At 40.8% G+C, this 17,785-nt stretch overlaps 1 protein-coding gene across 3 annotated transcripts in view; it reads left to right on the top strand.

Annotated features, from left to right (window-relative positions):
• Positions 1–16,096, top strand: part of LOC132893260 (uncharacterized) — a 53,877-nt gene extending 37,781 nt beyond the window's left edge. The window contains exons 2-5 of one of the 3 annotated variants that reach the window (XM_060932189.1): positions 1,980–2,091; positions 15,236–15,439; positions 15,790–15,870; positions 15,966–16,096. In XM_060932189.1, coding sequence (XP_060788172.1) covers positions 1,980–2,091; positions 15,236–15,439; positions 15,790–15,870; positions 15,966–16,074 — 506 coding nt within the window. In that variant the 3' untranslated portion in view covers positions 16,075–16,096. Of the gene's footprint in view, positions 1–1,979; positions 2,092–15,235; positions 15,887–15,965 lie in introns of all 3 variants that reach the window. The other 2 variants (XM_060932190.1, XR_009655539.1) reach the window with 2 other exon arrangements.
• The last annotated feature ends 1,689 nt before the right edge of the window (positions 16,097–17,785 follow it).

The following is a 17,785-nucleotide window of genomic DNA, read 5'->3' as shown; positions in this document are numbered from 1 at the left end:
ATGCCATCAGACTGTACAACTCCTCTCTGGGGAGGGGGGTGTAACAGGAGGACAGAGGACGGGAAGGAGCAGTAGCCTAGCCTAACAATAAGTAATACTGGACAATCTGCAATATAATGTGCAATATAAAGTGCAATATCTCTCCTGCTGCCCCCCTTTCCCTTTTTCCCCTCCTCTCTCTCCCCCTTCCTCATATCTTATTCTTTTTATATTTGTATATGTAAATACTTCATTTAATTTAATTTATCTAGAAGTTTTCTCTATTTCTTTTCCCTGTTTATCTGTAATGATGCTGGTGGAATCTTAATTTCCCTGAAGGAACCCTCCCAAAGGGATCAATAAAGTTTTATCTAATCTAATCTAATCTAATCTAATCTAATCTAATCTAATCTAAAAAAGTTGGGACTCATAAGTGTAAAACATAAATAAAAACAGAATCCATGACACTGCAATAAGGGGAAAGGTGTGACTTCCATCCATTACTGCTTATCCTGTGCAGGGTCACGGGCAATCTCAAGTCTATCCCAGCTGACTATGGGCAAGAGGCAGGTACACCCCAGACAAGTTGGCAGATCATCGTAGGGCTGACACATAGAGACAAATAACCACTCACAGTCAATTTAGAACCACCAATTAGCCTAACCTGTATGTCTTTGGCTCGTGGAGGAAACCCACGCAGATAACATGCAAACTCTACACAGAAAGGTCCCCATCAGCCACTGGGCTCAAACCCAGAACCTTCTTGCTGTGAGGTGACAGTGCTAACCACTACACCATCATGCTGCATGTATCCTGGGTGTGACTTTTAGGTTTTAATTATGTTTAAACTATGCTACTCAGTTCAAGCGTTACATTATTAGCAGTCAGTGAACTCAAAAGTAGTGGCTTTTTCTTTTCAAAGTAAAGTACAACAAATCTTACTTATTACTAATGCAATGAACAGACGCGCAGCTTGTGAACAGGCAAGGCAGGCAACTGCTTGGGGCCCCCTGGCCCAGGGGGCCCCCGAGAGTCAGGGCCCGAGGGCTTATTTATTTTGTTTTTTTATTGTTTTTATTGTTCTTTACCATTGTATTTTCACATTTGGACTTTAAAAAACTTTGGTTTCATACATTTTTCGTTGGTGTCAGATTATTTATAACATATTGGTGATGAACACTGTTCAGAAGGTCTCCCTGGAAATTTTTGCTTAGGGCCACAACAGACTCTAGAATCGCCTCTGGCAATGAACTGCTGGTCACAAGTCAAATTTCAGCTATCCAACTCTAAAAAATTGCAGTGATAACATGTCGAGTCTCACATGCCATAATTCCTACTTGTCTTAAATGAGACTAATCACTAATCACTGAAGGTGCATCGGCACCTTATAGTGATTGTATGTTTTCTTATTATTTTTATTTCGTTTAATTAATCATTGGGTATTTCTTGGTGCAAAGAAACCATGCATTTTTATATTATATTCATTTTAAAGCACAGTTTCAGGTATATTGCATCAGCTTTCTGAGCTTACTCTTAGAAACTCTTAGAAACAAACATTTTATCTGAACGTAATAAGAATATTGATGAATATTGATGAGACCATGGGTCACAATACAGCGTCAGCTTGGGCAGAACCATCACTGTTTGCTTTTACATGGTGACACTTGAGCAGTTAGATATTCGGTATTTCCACAGATATCTGATTGAGTATTCTGCTGGTGGGAAGAGTGGAGGCAGCCTCTGCCCTAGTCCCAGTCTGGGCTGAACTGTCAACTCTACTTTGTGACAGAGGCATTGCTTCTTCGGATATGCTGAAAAGAGGAAGAGATAGAGATGGCTGAAAGAAAGACAGAAAAAGGAGAGGGTGAAAACAGAGGCTAGAGATTGGCAGGAGAGGGTTAAAAGAATAGAGAACAGGCAGGTGAGAGGACACAGAAAGGCTGGGAAAACAAACATTGCAGATAAGGAATCTTTTTTTCTTTTTCCTGTCTCTTTCCCAGCCACTCCTCTGGACAGCCTGAGGCCTTCTTGTCTGCTTGGTCCCCGTAGGCTAACTGACAGCCTTCATCTTTTACACAGCAGTCATGTTCAAGCTGCAACACACATGGAAAGGTGACATCAATAGCTCTGATCTGATAGCATGCTACAGGCTATACTAAACAATCTATGTCCTTTTCAACCTCTGAGTAGGTGATTAATGAGACAAATGGATCAAAGTATATAGTGTCATATTACAAAGAGGACTTTGAACTTGAATATGAAAGGAGTAGGTGTTATCAGTAGATTAATAAATGGACATTATGTGGATAGTAGATATTAAGTAAGGTGGCATGGTGGTGTAGTGGTTAGCACTGTCGCCTCACAGCAAGAAGGTCCTGGGTTTGAGTCCAGTGGTTGATGAGGGCCTTTCTATTGCCTCTTTTCCACCAAATCAGTTCCAGGGCTGGTTCGGAGCCAGTGCTGGTGCTGGTTCACAACTCGTTCAACTCGCAAGCCAGCTGAGAACCAGTTTGCTTTTCCATAGCTCGCAGTGCTAAGGGAAGACACGTCATTATGTCGCTGTATACATCAGTTACGTCACTGTATATGTCATTACGTCGCTGTATACGTCAGTTACGTCGCTACGTTTGCATAAACCTTGGCGCGAATATCGAAGCAAAAACAACACGGAAGCAGCAGCAGCAGCAACAACAACAACAATAATAATAATAATGGATGACTTCGCGTTTGTACAGCTGCTGCTTCTCGTCGCTTAAAAATGGCGATCTTTCACGGTCTTGTTATTGTTGTTGGTCTTAACAACTCCGCCCCCCCACTGACATAAGCGGTTCTTTCCTCTGGCCCAGCAGAGAGTTGGTGCTAGCCTGGAACCGTTTTTTCTGGCCCCAGAGTCAGTTCTTTGTCAGTGGAAACAGAAAACCCGGTTCCAAACTAAGCACTGGCCCCGAACCAGCCCTGTAACTGCTTTGGTGGAAAAGGGGCATGTGTGGAGTTTGCATGTTCTCCTCATGTCTGCGTGGGTTTCCTCTGGGTGCTCCGGTTTCCCCCACAGTCCAAAGACATGCAGATTAGGCTAATTGGTGGCTGTAAATTGACCGTAGGTGTGAATGTGAGTGTGAATGGTTGTTTGTCTGCGATGATCTGGTAACTTGTCCAGGGTGTACCCCGCCTCTCGCCCAGAGTCAGCTAAGATAGGCTCCAGCTTGTCTGCGACCCTGTAGAACAGGATAAGCGGCTACAGATAATGGATCACAATGCAGTGGAATGCTCTATAACAATTAGTCAGAAAGAGTTGATTAATTTTTTTTCATATAAATATGGAGGTGATGATAGGAAATCATGTGCGCTGATTGTTCAAGAGATTCTGATTGAGTTGAGTCTACTTCTGTTTACTTGCATTGCCTTTTGGCTTGAGTGCAGACGTGTTTTCAGGAATTTCCAAAGAAAAAACATCTTATTGTTGGGCAATGAACTGTAACAACGGGACCGGTTCAGGAAGAAGTTTTTACCTTTTTCCGAGAGAGGAGAAGAGGCAGAGAGAGTGGATTGGCTTTTCCCAGAAGAGGAGAAGAGGCGGAGCAAGAGGATTGACTTTTTTTGAAAAAGGAGAAGAGGCAGAGCGAGTGGGTTGGCTTTTTCCGAAAAAGGAGAAGAGGCAGAGCGAGAGGGTTGGCTTTTTCCGAAAGAGGAGACGAGGCAGAGAGAGTGGATTGTGCACGTGAAGCCAGAGGGTTGTTTTTTTCTGGAAGAGGAGAAGAGGTGGAGAGAGTGGATTGTGTGCATGAAGCCAGAGGGTTGGCTTTTTCCGAAAGAGGAGACTAGGCGGAGAGAGTGGATTGTGCGTGTGAAACAAAATCAAGCAGTCAAAGAAGAAACGGACCAGCAACGCTCAAGCAAAAAGGAGAAGATTGGAGGTAAACATTTTTACTTTTGCTTGCAATTGACAAGTCAAGAATCCTGAGGGATCCTGTACAATCATTGTGGAAATGAGACAAAGGGATATTTCCTTGCTTAGAGTAGGCTATAAATAGTATAATGCCGTGGATGGCAGGCTAATGTGGCCTACCGGCGCACTGTCAAGTAATCGTTACCTATATCCACTAGGGAGGGCAGTTTAATTATTCTTCAAAAGGGCTCTTATTTAGTATTAGGATGAAAGTAGGAATTTATCATAATTACCAGGATAAATCGTTTGGGTGCGAGTCTTGTTGAGGTCCGGGGTCACTGTGATCAGAGTCGGCCGAGTCGCTGTCTGATTCCGAGGCCGCACGGTCAAACCAGTGAGCCACATTCACCGATTGCTTTGCAACGGCCATAGGTTCATATGGTTTCACCTCTCGATATTTAATTTGGAGAGTTCCTACTTCAAAATCGCTATCGCTTTCAGACATTTTACACAACCTCTCATGACCAAAGTCCGTACACGTGTGCTCGGTTCGCAGGTAAACACAGAACTGCTCCCAGTGTGTTTGTCTTAAATGACGTCATGACGACGGTCCCCTGGCGGTGAAAGTGCGCATAAGTGAGATGTAAACAAACCTTCAGAAATTGGGCAAAACAGTATATTTTAACCGTTTTATTCAATTTTTAGGGTGCAGATTAGAAACTAGGAAGATTGAATTCTCTTTTTGGGTCGTTCTTCTAGACAATAAAGTTGATATTCTACCTTTCACCTCCGACCATTGCCTATGGCCTTTAAATGACTCAGCAAAATGGCAGCCAAGGGCTTTGGCACCGTAAATGAGGAAGAATTACAAATTATGAACGAAAATAATGTTCCTAAAAGCACTAAAGATGCTACAAAGTTTGGTCTAAAACTATTCAAAGATAAGAAGGAATTTTGAATTATTTTATCTATTTCAAAACAAAGTATTTTATGTGAGTCAGCATAGTTAAGTGACACGAGCCTGCGCACATGCTGTTGCAAGTGTGTGTGTATTACATTTGTATGCCACTTTTGAGAATATATATATATATATATATATATATATATACTTCAAAAGTGGCATACAAATGTAATGCACACACACAGCATGTGTGCAGGGTCTTCAAAACTTGTGCTAAAAGACTTCTGCGCTAAATAGCTGTAAACCCAAATTAGCCATTATGGTACAGTCTAACTCAGAATTTGGAGAGGTTGTTGGTAGTTAGGATTAATGGAGGGATGATTAAAGAATTCAAGTTCATTGTATTAACATATTCTTCCCGTGTCTGTATGGGTTTTCTCTGGGTGCTCCGATTTCCCCCAAAGGCATGCAGGTTAGGTAAAATACCCAGCCACTGGGTTTGTACAAGACAGTGCATACTTAGATCTGCTCCAAAGCCTGGATAGATTTGAAGACCCAGTGTGAGATTAGCATGAGCTCAACTGGTTATTAGCCTTCTGAAATTAAAGTATTTATTATATGTTTATGTCTTAAGCACCTGCTTTATCAAATTTTCTGGGTGTGTCATTCAGATCGTGCAAATCACCTGCATGTAGTTCTCACCTCTAAAGTTGACAGATTTTTTGAAATGATAGATAATTAAAAAAAGAAAAGAAAAAATCTAATATGACAATACATCAAAGAAAAGATGGTTCAAATAGTAAATCTCACAATACTCACGGGCAAACATAGTTTAATTTGAACAACATGACTTCCTCTCAAGGGTGGCACGGTGGTGTAGTGGTTAACACTGTCGACTCACAGCAAGAAGGTCCTGGGTTTGAGCCCCATGGCTGACGAGGGCCTTTCTGTGTGGAGTTTGCATGTTTTCTCTGTGTCTGTGTGGGTTTCCTCTGGGTGCTCTGGTTTCCCCCACAGTCCAAAGACATGCAGGTTAGGTTAACTGGTGACTCTAAATTGACTGTAGCAGGGTTCCCGGGGGTCCTTAAAAAGTCTTAAATACAATTTTAGGTTTTTAAGGCCTTAAATTGTTTGGAATGACTGGAATTTTCGAAAGGGAGGCATTAAATTTAATATTGGACCGAATGAGTGAAATGTCTCCCTCCGGTTTGGGGTATTTTTTAACTGTAATTTTAAAAGTGACCAGCGCATCTTTTGGGGGCAGCATTGGTTCTGTGCGTTCTGTCTCATCTCATCTCATTATCTCTAGCCGCTTTATCTTGTTCTACAGGGTCGCAGGCAAGCTGGAGCCTATCCCAGCTGACTACGGGTGAAAGGCGGGGTACACCCTGGACAAGTCGCCAGGCCATCACAGGGCTGACACATAGACACAGACAACTATTCACACTCACATTCACAACCACGGTCAATTTAGAGTCACCAGTTAACCTAACCTGCATGTCTTTGGACTGTGGGGGAAACCGGAGCACCCAGAGGAAACCCACGCGGATGTGCGTTCTGTGCATTCCGTAAATCAAGAGCTAACATTAGGAGGCTACTGGAGGAAGTGTGGTGTGGTGAACGCAGTGTGGTGCAGTGCGGTGGCTGTGAAGAGAGATGCGCAGGTAGCTTACGCGGGCGCTAGAAAGCATTGATAATTATGGGAAGATGTCTGTTTAACGACAAGTGGTTGGGGGATGACAGATACCCCCAAAATAAGGAGAAGAATCGTTTGCGATAAAAAGTGCTGGATCGCACAAATGTGTTTAAAGACGTTAACGCAGCGCTGGGGGCACGCCCACTGGGAAACTGGCTTTTCACAGACATGAGGCGCGTGTGCGCGTGTGTGTTAGAGGTCAAGCGCTCCGGAGTGAAACGCAGGGGGGTTCGCGCATGCGCACAAGAGTCAGGTGGAAAATGGGACTTACCGTATAGGAAATACTACTAATAATAATGAATAGCATCATTTTTTTTAACATAATTGTTTATTGTACTAAGTTTAATATTAATATATAAACAACATTTATTTCAAAACTCAATTAAAAAGAACTACAGAAAATACAATAATTCTAAATATAGTACAATATAAATAATTTGTATAAAAAGTTTTTTAGTTTTATTACCTATCGTCTACAACAGTGTTTTTAATATAATAAGAATATTAACAACCACTAATAATTATTATTATTAGTAATTATTATTGATTATTAATCATTACTATTTATGAATTAGTGATTAATAAGTACTAGGGATTATTAAATGTTATAAAATTAAGTTATTAAAAATTATTACAAATAATTATTAAAAAGTAGTAATTGGTAGAATACAAACAAATTAAATAGTGAACATTGATATAAAATAACTCTACTACTACTACTACTAATAATAATAATAATAAACAATAACACTACTAGTAATACTTGTTGTTAATGTTATTATTATCAGTACAATTGTTATATCAATGTTCACTATTAAAAACAAATTATCTATAATCCATGAATAATTGTTTGTATCACTACTACTACTACTACTACTAATAATAATAATTACTACTTTTTAATAATAATTTTAACTAATCTTATAACTCAATTTTATAGCATTTTAATAATCAACTTATTAATTATTAGTATAATTAAGTAGTAGTTGATAATAATTACTACTTAATTATTAAATTATAGTTTGATAATCACTGCTTATTAATTAAGTAGTAATTAATAATGATGAATTATAATAATTGCTACTCTATTAATTATTAATTAATATAGCTAATAAGTAGTGATTATTAAAATGTTATAAAATTGAATTATTATTTTTTATTATTATTAAAAAAGTAGTTTGTAGTAGTAGTAGTAGTAGTAGTAGTAGTAATACAAACAATTATTCATGGATTATATATAATAATTAATGATTATTTTTGAATAATGAACATTGATATAACAATTGCACTGATGATAATTAGTTTACAGTTATTACAACACATTGATTGATTAATGTTGATAATGGTTATGAAAGGTGACAGTTGTTTTTCTGTGTTTAATGTAATGCTCTGATGATTGTATGACTGCATAAACAGGTTTATGCTGTTACCTGCTATAATGCAGAAGATACTCGAGAACTTCCTCAGCCAGCTGTATACTGTACGACACTCAGACTGATTTTGCTGTCAGACACAAAATCACACATCATCAAAGATGATCTTTGGGGATTGAAATAATGCCGGCTAAGGTTGTTCATCTGGTTCTACTTGCCGTTTATTGTTTTCATTTTTGAAATGATTCATAGTGTTTTCTCCAGTAAACACCAGTCTTCTCCTTGCTGCTACAGTAGTTCTGCAGGCCCAAAGCACACAACTTTGCTTCAGCTGTTTGCATGTCTAACAGTTGCCATTGATGCACCCTGTTGTTCACCAATTGTGTGCATTCTTCTTAAAGTTAGTAAAAAAAACTATTGCAGAAAACAGTTTTAAGTTGTAGTATTTATCATTTTCTTTGCCATGGTACAGTCTTAATTTTTCCATTTAGAGGTCTTGAAAAGGTCTTAAAAGTCTTTAAATTTGTACTTGAAAAATGTGCAGATACCCTGGTAGGTGTGAATGGTTGTTTGTCTCTGTATCAGCCCTGCGATAACCTGGCGACTTGTCCAGGGTGTACCCCGCCTCTCACCCACAGTCAGCTGGGATAGGCTCCAGCTTGCCTGCGACCCTGTAGAACAGGATAAGCAGCTACAGATAATGGATGGATTGATGAATAGCTCTCAAGTCTGTCATACATCTGAATGCTGTTATGCACAATTTTGGTATTAAATCTTCACTAAGGACACTTAACTCAAATCTGAATACAGCCCTTTGTACTTATTAGGTGTGTAGATGAGTAGCATGGTGAGATACACTGGCGGTCTTTATGATTTTCAATCCTCAAAGTTTACAAAACTTTTAAATGGCCACCAAGATGTTTTGTTTCATCAAACTATTCAGCAGTTACTTAACAGACAATTATAAGCAGTTACCCAGATAAAATCTGTGTATAGCTATACATTTCATCATACTTATGGTAGTTATGAATGTGAGATATAGTCAGAAGGCAGGGATGCAGTGACTGAGTCACAAGAAAACAATTTATAAAAAAAATAAACAGATTCAGCGTTACTGGTTTGTTAATTGATAGGCATTTTGCATTGTGTGAGAAATCATGCATCATTTAGTAGGATCATTGTTATTTCCATAGTAAAGCTATGTGAGACTTTGTGAGTTTTTTGGTAGACAGATATTCGGCACAATAACAAGCCACTACTTGTGTAGAAATAAAACACAGGCCATACCAATAACATCTATTTCAACATTTTACCCCGAAGACGACTGTAATGTGCTTTATGATGGAACAAGAGAAAAAGAGAAACAAGACAAATAATACAGAAAACTTTAAAATGGCACACTCATAACTGTTGTTTGTCTTTTCACTTCCTTTAAATCAAATTAATCCAAGCAAATCCTTTCTGACTGACACACCAACATTTGGTCTTATTTTAAAACAATATCCCACTGAGCCACAAATGCAATTTACAGCTGATGGAGAGCACTCAAGGGCTGGATGTGGGAAAACATAGCTGGAGGGCCCAGCAGGGACCCACAGTGTGTGTCTATACATTTATCATCTGAAGCTTGTTTTAGCTCCTAAAGAAGGCATGGGAATGGGGTGTCCAAGTAAATGGAAGGGACTTGTGAGAAACTGAAAACATGAGAATCAGTCAATATAGTTTGCATGTTGACAGATGTGGAGTAAAGAGAATGGAGAAGAAAGAAAGAAAGAAAGAAAGAAAGAAAGAAAGAAAGAAAGAATAGTAAATGACAATGTAAAAACCCAAAGTATTCATTTACATGATTATTAACTCGCTAATGGATGAGGTCCTCTGAATTTATTATTTCTACATAATCTCAAATCCACACATCCATCCACATTAAACATTTAATAATTTTACTTCACCCACACCAGCTCTTAAGCACCGGGGGTTCCTAATGAAGAGAGAGGCTGCTGCACCAAATCCTGACCTCAACAAGTTATTTAAGACTTCACTGGAACTAAGAAGTGCATGCCTGTTCCAGCATGACAATGCCCTTGTGAACAAAGCAAAGTCCCTGAAGATGTGGCTTGCTCAGGTTTATATGGAAGAACTCTGCACAGTGGCCTGCACAGAGCCACTGGGATGAACTGGAATGCCGATTGTATGCCAAGTCTCATCGCCTGCAATCAATGCCTGACCTCACTAATGCTCTTGTGGATGAATGGGCAAATCCTCACAGCCATGTTCCAAAACCTAGTGGAAACCCTTCTCAGAAAAATGGTGATTATAAGGTTATTATACCAGGAAAGGGGGACTAAATCTGAAATGCACATGTATGAGTGTGATGGTCAGGTGTTTACATATGGTTGGCCATATAATGTGTATCGGTTATGTGTTTACTTGTCATCCTTAAAGCAAGCCTTATGCATGCTTGCCCTTGTTTAATGTTGAGCCTGGAGCTGTGGCTACAGCAGTGTAGGAAACCACACACCTTTGTCTTGCAAGGTTGCATTTTCCTTGTGCATTCCACAACAATGAGTGCATGCCATTTGAGCACATATAAATCCATCCATTATCTATACTGCTTATCCGTCAGGGTCACAGGGGAAGCTGGAGCCATTCCCAGCTGACTCCAGGTGAGAGGTGGGGTACGGCCTGAGCAGGTCACCAATCTGTCGCAGAACTAACAGAGCAGCAAACTACCATTCACACTCACACCTATGGGCAATTTAAGCTGCTTTTACATGGGCAGCGGGAACAATTTGGTCCTGGAACATGTTATGCCCACTTTCCTTCATGTTTACATGCTCACTCTCTATTGGTGTCAAACCAGACATTAGACAGGTAAACACAAATGTATGCATGTGAAAATCAGTGATCAGAAGCTTGTTTTTAACTTGCTTAATTGTCCTCTCGCTGCTTGTTTCTGTTTAAACGTTCAGTGATTTGGTGGTAAATCAGCTCATTGCAGTCTGATTTCTCCAAATCCAAATGGGTATCTGTATCTCCCTACAAGTGGATGAGAGAAAGAACTTCTTTATTAGTCCAGTTTTCATGAAGATTGGTTTGGGAATTGCTTGACTCTATCATTTAAAGGTGAAAAAGCTTGACAAGGAAAAGCACCTGAGAAGAACTGACCATTGTTGCAAAACGGTCTTGTCCAGATGATAAATGAACCGGATGAATGCTACCGTGCATGCATAAGCCCTCATACTTGCCACTATTGTGTTTAGACACTAAGTGGGAACAAGTCACGCCCAAAACAAGCTGTTCCGGGACAAGTTGCACCACCTTGTAAAGTGGAGCGAGTTGTGCCCACTGGTATCAAATTGTTCCAGAACAAGTCGTGTTTAGACAGGCAGTTGCACCAGGGCAACTTGTTCTGGGAACAACTTGTTCTGGTACAAGTGCCGGTGTAAAAACAGCTTTAGAGTAGTCTAATCCACACATCTTTGGACTGTGGGAGGAAACCAGAGTGCTCTGAGGAAACTCATAGAGGCATAAGGAGATCATGCAAACTCCACACAGAAAGGCCTCAGTCGGCTGCAAGGTTCAAAATCAGAACATTCTTGCTGTGAGAAGACAATACTAACCATTGCACCACTGTGCTGCCTAGCACATATACGTTTCTTGGCAAATTTTATCCAAGGTAACTTAAAAGTTAGGCCAAGTTTACATTAGACCGTATCTGTCTCGTTTTCTTCGCGGATGCACTGTCCGTTTACATTAAAACGCCTGGAAACGCCGGGAAGCGGGAATCCGCCAGGGTCCACGTATTCAATCCAGATCGTGTCTGGTCCGGTGCTGTGTAAACATTGAGAATACGTGGATACGCTGTGCTGAGCTCTAGCTGGCGTCGTCATTGGACAACGTCACTGTGACATCCACCTTCCTGATTCGCTGGTGTTGGCCATGTGACATGACTGCTGAAAAACGGCGCGGACTTCCGCCTTGTATCACCTTTCATTAAAGAGTATAAAAGTATGAAAATACTGCAAATACTGATGCAAATACTGCCCATTGTGTAGTTATGATTGTCTTTAGGCTTGCCATCCTTCCACTTGCAAGTGGTAAGTGACGCGCATGCCCGATATGCACTAGGATCACACACACAGCGGCTCAGTCCCGAATCACTGCTCGTGCACTTCACTCGCGCGCTCTGTGAGCTGCGCAGGGCCGGAGTGCGCACCCTCCAGAGGGCACTCGCTGTTCAGGGCGGAGTGATTTGGAGCGCAGGATGCCTGCGGAGCCGAGCGTATCTGTGTATTGGCGTTGCTGTGTGCACGCAAATCGTGTATTGGCGTTGCTGTGTGCACGCTAATCGTTTTAAAAACGTTAATCTGATGATCCGCTGATATGGTCTAATGTAAACCCCACCTTAGACTGATTTCAGGCCAAGGGTTTAGTGCTTAAAGGCTGAGACTGTTTACACCAATTATAGACTAATTAACCAAAAACGACTGCAAAATACTTGTAGTTAGAACAGAGTGCTACAGCTCCTTGAATAAGAGTAGTGAGGTCTATGAAATCTCTTTTGGAGTTTGCCAAAAGGCATGGTGGAGACTCAGCAGCCATGAGGAATATGATTTTCAGGAGCAGTGAGACCAAAATTAAACATTTTAAGCCTTGCCACCAAGCTTTACATTTGGAAACCCAATAGTTTTCATCACCCTGAGAACACTGTCCACACAATGAAGCATGGTGGTGGTAGGTGGTGTTGAGTGTCAAGGCCTCTGCATGCTCTTGCGACAAAGCTTTCGCAGATAGCTTTTTGCAGACAGTTGTAATTTATCGTTGAGCGGGGAGTAATAGGCGTGCGCGATGTTATTCACTGCCACAACGCAAGGGGGCGCGAAGTCGCGAAATCGCTAGGAGTAGTTGGTGGGTGTGGTTAGTGGAGTGTTTATCCTCCGGTTACTTATAATGACTAGAACTGGAGTCGTATAGATGTACGTACTTCCTCACTTCCTCGATCAACCGCTCTTCGTGCTGCTCCATCTTCGCTCGTGTTTTTAAAAATGGCGGTCGTGAAAACAAAACAAACCGGGAAAGTAGGGAAGCAGAAGTGCGTGTACAACGGATGTAGAGTGGACCAATCAGAGCCCTCTTGTCTGCAACGCTGTCTGCGAGGCTGTCTGCGGTGGTCACAATTTTTGGGAGGTGCGCGCAGAGCATCTGCGAAGGGGGGGGGCTTCGCAGACGCCATCTGCGACGCCATCTGCGAGGACTGGGTTGTCAGCATAAATTGGCCTTTACTCATCTCTGAACAATATCTGATAGTCACTGACTCACTGACATTTGTTGGATAGCCTCTAGGCTAAAGTTTAGGGAGAGTTACAAAGAGTTGTGCCATATGCTTTCCATTTTTAATAATGGATGTAATGGGATATTCAGAATGTCTGTCTGTCTGTGTGTGTGTGGGGGGGAGGCGGTTTGTGCTAGTGCTCTGAAGTGCTACTCAAACCACAAGAAAGCCAAATCATAAATTGTATAAGCTTGCCATAAGCACTCCATAAAGGCAACTTCAAAAACGAATGAAACTCAAATTTGCAAATTCATGTTCAAAATATATTCCCGTAAAAATGGAATCAATCTCATGCCCCAAGGAACACTCTGACGGAAGAAATACATTGTGGGTGTGGGGGTGTGGATGAGCATCTGTTTATGAATGGAGAGCGAGGCCAAGGGAGATGAGTGGCAAAAGCGATCAGACCTGAATTTGTATAATGCTGATGAGTGTGTGTTTCTCATCTCTTCCAGTGATGACCAACAGCTAAAAAAGGCAGAGAGGAGTCAAGAGATACACAGAGCTCTGTGTGCGCACACACATGCAGAAATTCAATGTGTTTATGCTGAAGTGTGTCTCAGTGTGAGACCGGAAAATAAAAGAGAAATTATGCTGAAAAGCGGCGGCACGGTGGTGTAGTGGTTAGCGCTGTCGCCTCACAGCAAGAAGGTCCTGGGTTCGAGCCCCGGGGCCGGCGAGGGCCTTTCTGTGTGGAGTTTGCATGTTCTCCCTGTGTCCGCGTGGGTTTCCTCCGGGTGCTCCGGTTTCCCCCACAGTCCAAAGACATGCAGGTTAGGTTAACTGGTGACTCTAAATTGACCGTAGGTGTGAATGTGAGTGTGAATGGTTATCTGTGTCTATGTGTCAGCCCTGTGATGACCTGGCGACTTGTCCAGGGTGTACCCTGCCTTTCGCCCGTAGTCAGCTGGGATAGCTGTAGTCAGACCCTGTAGAAGGGTCTGACATACAGCCGTAGTCAGACCCTGTAGAAGGATAAAGCGGCTAGAGATAATGAGATGAGATGCTGAAAAGCAAAAATAAAAATAAAAATGCCAGCAAAGGACTCCGCCTGTCTCCATCCTTCAGTATCCCAATCTACCTTTGAAGTGTTACATTTTGAAACTTTAGTACAGAGGCATTATGTGTAGAATAGTAAGAGTTTTTGTCTTATTTACGTTGAACAGATAGAGACATAGATGACATAAAGAGCAGAATAAATAAAATAAATAATGTGAATCCCTGACAATTATACTGTCATAGTCCAGTTGTGCCTCCTCGTCATTCCTTGTGTCTCCCCTTATCAAAAAGTATACTTCAAGTTCATTTTATTAAGTATACTTAAGCAAAGTTAAAGTACAGTATATTCCCTTAAGTATACTTCTGTGTACCAAGTATATTGATATTAATGTACTTACAGTATACTTGTAAGTAAACTAATCTAATAGTTCTTGGGACTAAATTGGCCCACTTTTAGTTTATAAAATGTATACTTTAAGTCTAAGATAAGTAAACTTTGAGTATACAACTAGTTTTTTTTTTAATTTTGTACTGCAAGTATACCAGAAGTAAACTTATATACTAATAGTTTACTAATTCTATACTTGTAGTCCACTCTTTAGTTTACAAAAGCATACTTCATAGTATACTGAAAATATACTATTGGGTTACTCGTTACACACTTCTAGTCCACATTTTAATTTATAAAAGTATACTTTATAGCATATTTAAAATATACTATTAGTTACTGGTTATATACATCTAGTCCACTTTTTTAGTTTTGATGTATACTGCCATTACCCTTCTAGGTATACTATTAGTTTTCTAGCCCTAACCCTTACCTCATGCACACTACCAGTAGACAACTTAAGTGTTTTGTACCTTAAGTTACAATGAAGTTATAAAGGTAAGAATTCACAAAATAACAGATACTCAGGATTAAGAACATATTCATTTTCTTTAAAAATCAAAATTTAAAGCAACATTGTATTAAATGCCAAAGTATAAAAACATGGCAATGACAACTGAAACTGATATCCAAGCTCTAAAGAAAAATAAATACATTAAAAAAAAAAATTATCCCACTCAGCCCTGCGATGACCTGGCGACTTGTCCAGGGTGTACCCCATCTCTCACCCATAGTCAGCTGGGATAGGCTCCAGCTTGCATGCGACCCTGTACAGGATAAGCGGATAATGGATGGATGGATTATCCCACTCAGGGGGGAAAAAAAAAACTTATATGGAACCACAGACATACCTAAGAGTCAACAATGCCGAAGCACAACTACACGGCAAGTACACTTAAACATAAGGCACAAATATTTTAATACTTTATTACACTTTTTTTTAAAGTATATATTGATCAAAAGTATAATTATAAGCTTAATATACTTAGACTTTTCTATGTACTTTTCAGTATAAGCCAAGTATACTTATGTATAACTTTATTAAGTATATCTCTGATAAGTAAATAAAAACTAAACTGAAAGCATACGCTCTTATTTTTAGTTTAAAATAAGTATATTAGAAGCACACTTGAATAACCTTCTTTCTTTTTGTAAGCGTCAGCTGTTCCCCTCCCTTTTGTATTTCATCTTGTGGGTGTGTCTGGGTGTGTGTGGGTGTGGCTCTCCTGCTTTAGCCAATCAACTCCTGCTGCCAATCTGCATGCACACCTGCAATCCATCCAGCAATCCAGCTCCAGCAGTCTGGTCTGCACTCGGTAGTCTACTTGTTTGGTACTGTGTGAAGGCCTCTTGTACCTGGTGAAGTTGTTGCTTGTATGTTTTGATTAACTGTGAATCTCCTATGCTGCAGATCCACTGTCTTGCTGTTACCTGTCTGCCAACCACCCCCAGTCTGCCTGCTCTGCCTGTCTGCTCAGATCCCCTGGAAAACTTCTGATCTTCTGCTTGCTTTTGTTTAATAAATCAACCCTACCTGCTGAACTGCCAGTCTTGAGTCTTGCTTTTGGGTCCAGTCTTGTCTACACACTTAACATATACAGAACCAGATAGATGTTCAAGCACAGTTAAGGGAAGGGAATCAAGCATGTTTTACAGATAAGTAAAGTAGGGACCAAGTCAGTCTAGAGTCTGGCAACAACAAAAATAATAATAACCTTAAAATGCACACCTTACTTATTTCAGAATGTAATCAATTTATTCAGGCCCACCATCACTCCTTTTTGGATCTAATAGATTCCTATTGTTTTGAGTATCATATCTCATATTATGGAATTATTGTAGATCAGCGAATGAAATGGAGTAGTGTTACTAATGTTAAATGATCAGAAATTAAGTTCTGAACTGGGGCGGCACAGTGGTGTCGTGGTTAGCACTGTCGCCTCCAGCAAGAAGATTCTGGGTTCAAGCCCAGTGGCCGCCGAGGGCCTTTCTGTGTGGAGTTTGCATGTTCTCCCTGTATCTGCGTGGGTTTCCTCCAGGTGCTCCGGTTTCCCCCACAGTCCAAAGACATGCAGGTTAGGCTAATTGGTGGCTCTAAATTGACCCTAGGTGTGAATGTGAGTGTGAATGGTTGTCTGTGTCTATGTGTTAGCCCTGCGATGACCTGGCAACTTGTCCAGGGTGTACCCCGCCTCTCACCCATAGTCAGCTGGGATAGGCTCTAGCTTGCCTGTGACCCTGTACAGGATAAGTGGCTACAGATGATGGATGGAAGTTCTAGACTAGAAAGAAAATCTAGAGATAATCTGTTTGGGCTATTTTGATCTTGGGGAAATAGGAGGTGAAGTTCAGGTTTTCTGGATTTATTAATTAAAACCACTGTAGCAGATAAACAGAAAGGGCTAGGCACTACTCAGAAACTTGATGGTGAGGCATGGTCAGCAAACAGACTTAAATTAGATGAGAATAAAATGTGAATCAGAGTATGGACACAAGATAACAAAGCTCAGATTTATCACAGGGTCCATGCTGGAGCAAGAGATCACAAAGTAACACTGATAGTCTGGGTTATTTACAGGGATTATTGTAATTGCAAACCATTTAGTTCCTTTAGTAATCAGGTGATTTTGCATGGAGATAGGTGCTTGACTGGGGTGCAGGGGAAGAACTGCAAAGTGATTGTACTGTATGTAAAAAAAAAATGGCAAGAGTTAGTAGTATGAGGACTCCTCCCCTCCTCCTCCTTTCCACTACTTCCACTGTAACCGATTCTCTAACATCTAGCCATGTACCAATTGTCTTTAAGGCAGCAAAAGGCAAACCCATCCTGAAAAAGCTTATAATAGATACCTCAGTCATCAGCCAGCCCTAACCCCCAGTATCACTTCTCTCCTTTCTTGCTGTGTCAGTTGTCTCTATCTTACCAAGACCCAACTCCATGATCCTAAACAGGCTGGTTTCAAAGTGGCATATTCCACTCCTTGTGGCTTCACTAAGAAGCAAGGGCGGGTGGTGCATAAGGGCGATTGGGCGACGCACTGCCAAAATGAAAAAAAAAAAAAAAAGTGTTTTTTTTTTTTAAACAAACTTTCACCAGTGCTGTTCTAGGCCGTTTTAATCTGTCTCTGGGTATCATTGTCCAATCAGGGTGGTCTTGCTTCTAGAGTACAGCCCCTTTTGGGGCGATTTCAGTCATGTTGAAAATCGCTCAAGAGTTCACTGATAGAGTCC

The sequence above is a fragment of the Neoarius graeffei genome, chromosome 10 (genome assembly GCF_027579695.1).
Source record: "Neoarius graeffei isolate fNeoGra1 chromosome 10, fNeoGra1.pri, whole genome shotgun sequence".
NCBI classification, from domain to species: Eukaryota; Metazoa; Chordata; class Actinopteri; order Siluriformes; family Ariidae; genus Neoarius; species Neoarius graeffei.
Note: the sequence above shows the minus strand (reverse complement) of the source record. Positions and strands in the feature narration are given on the sequence as shown.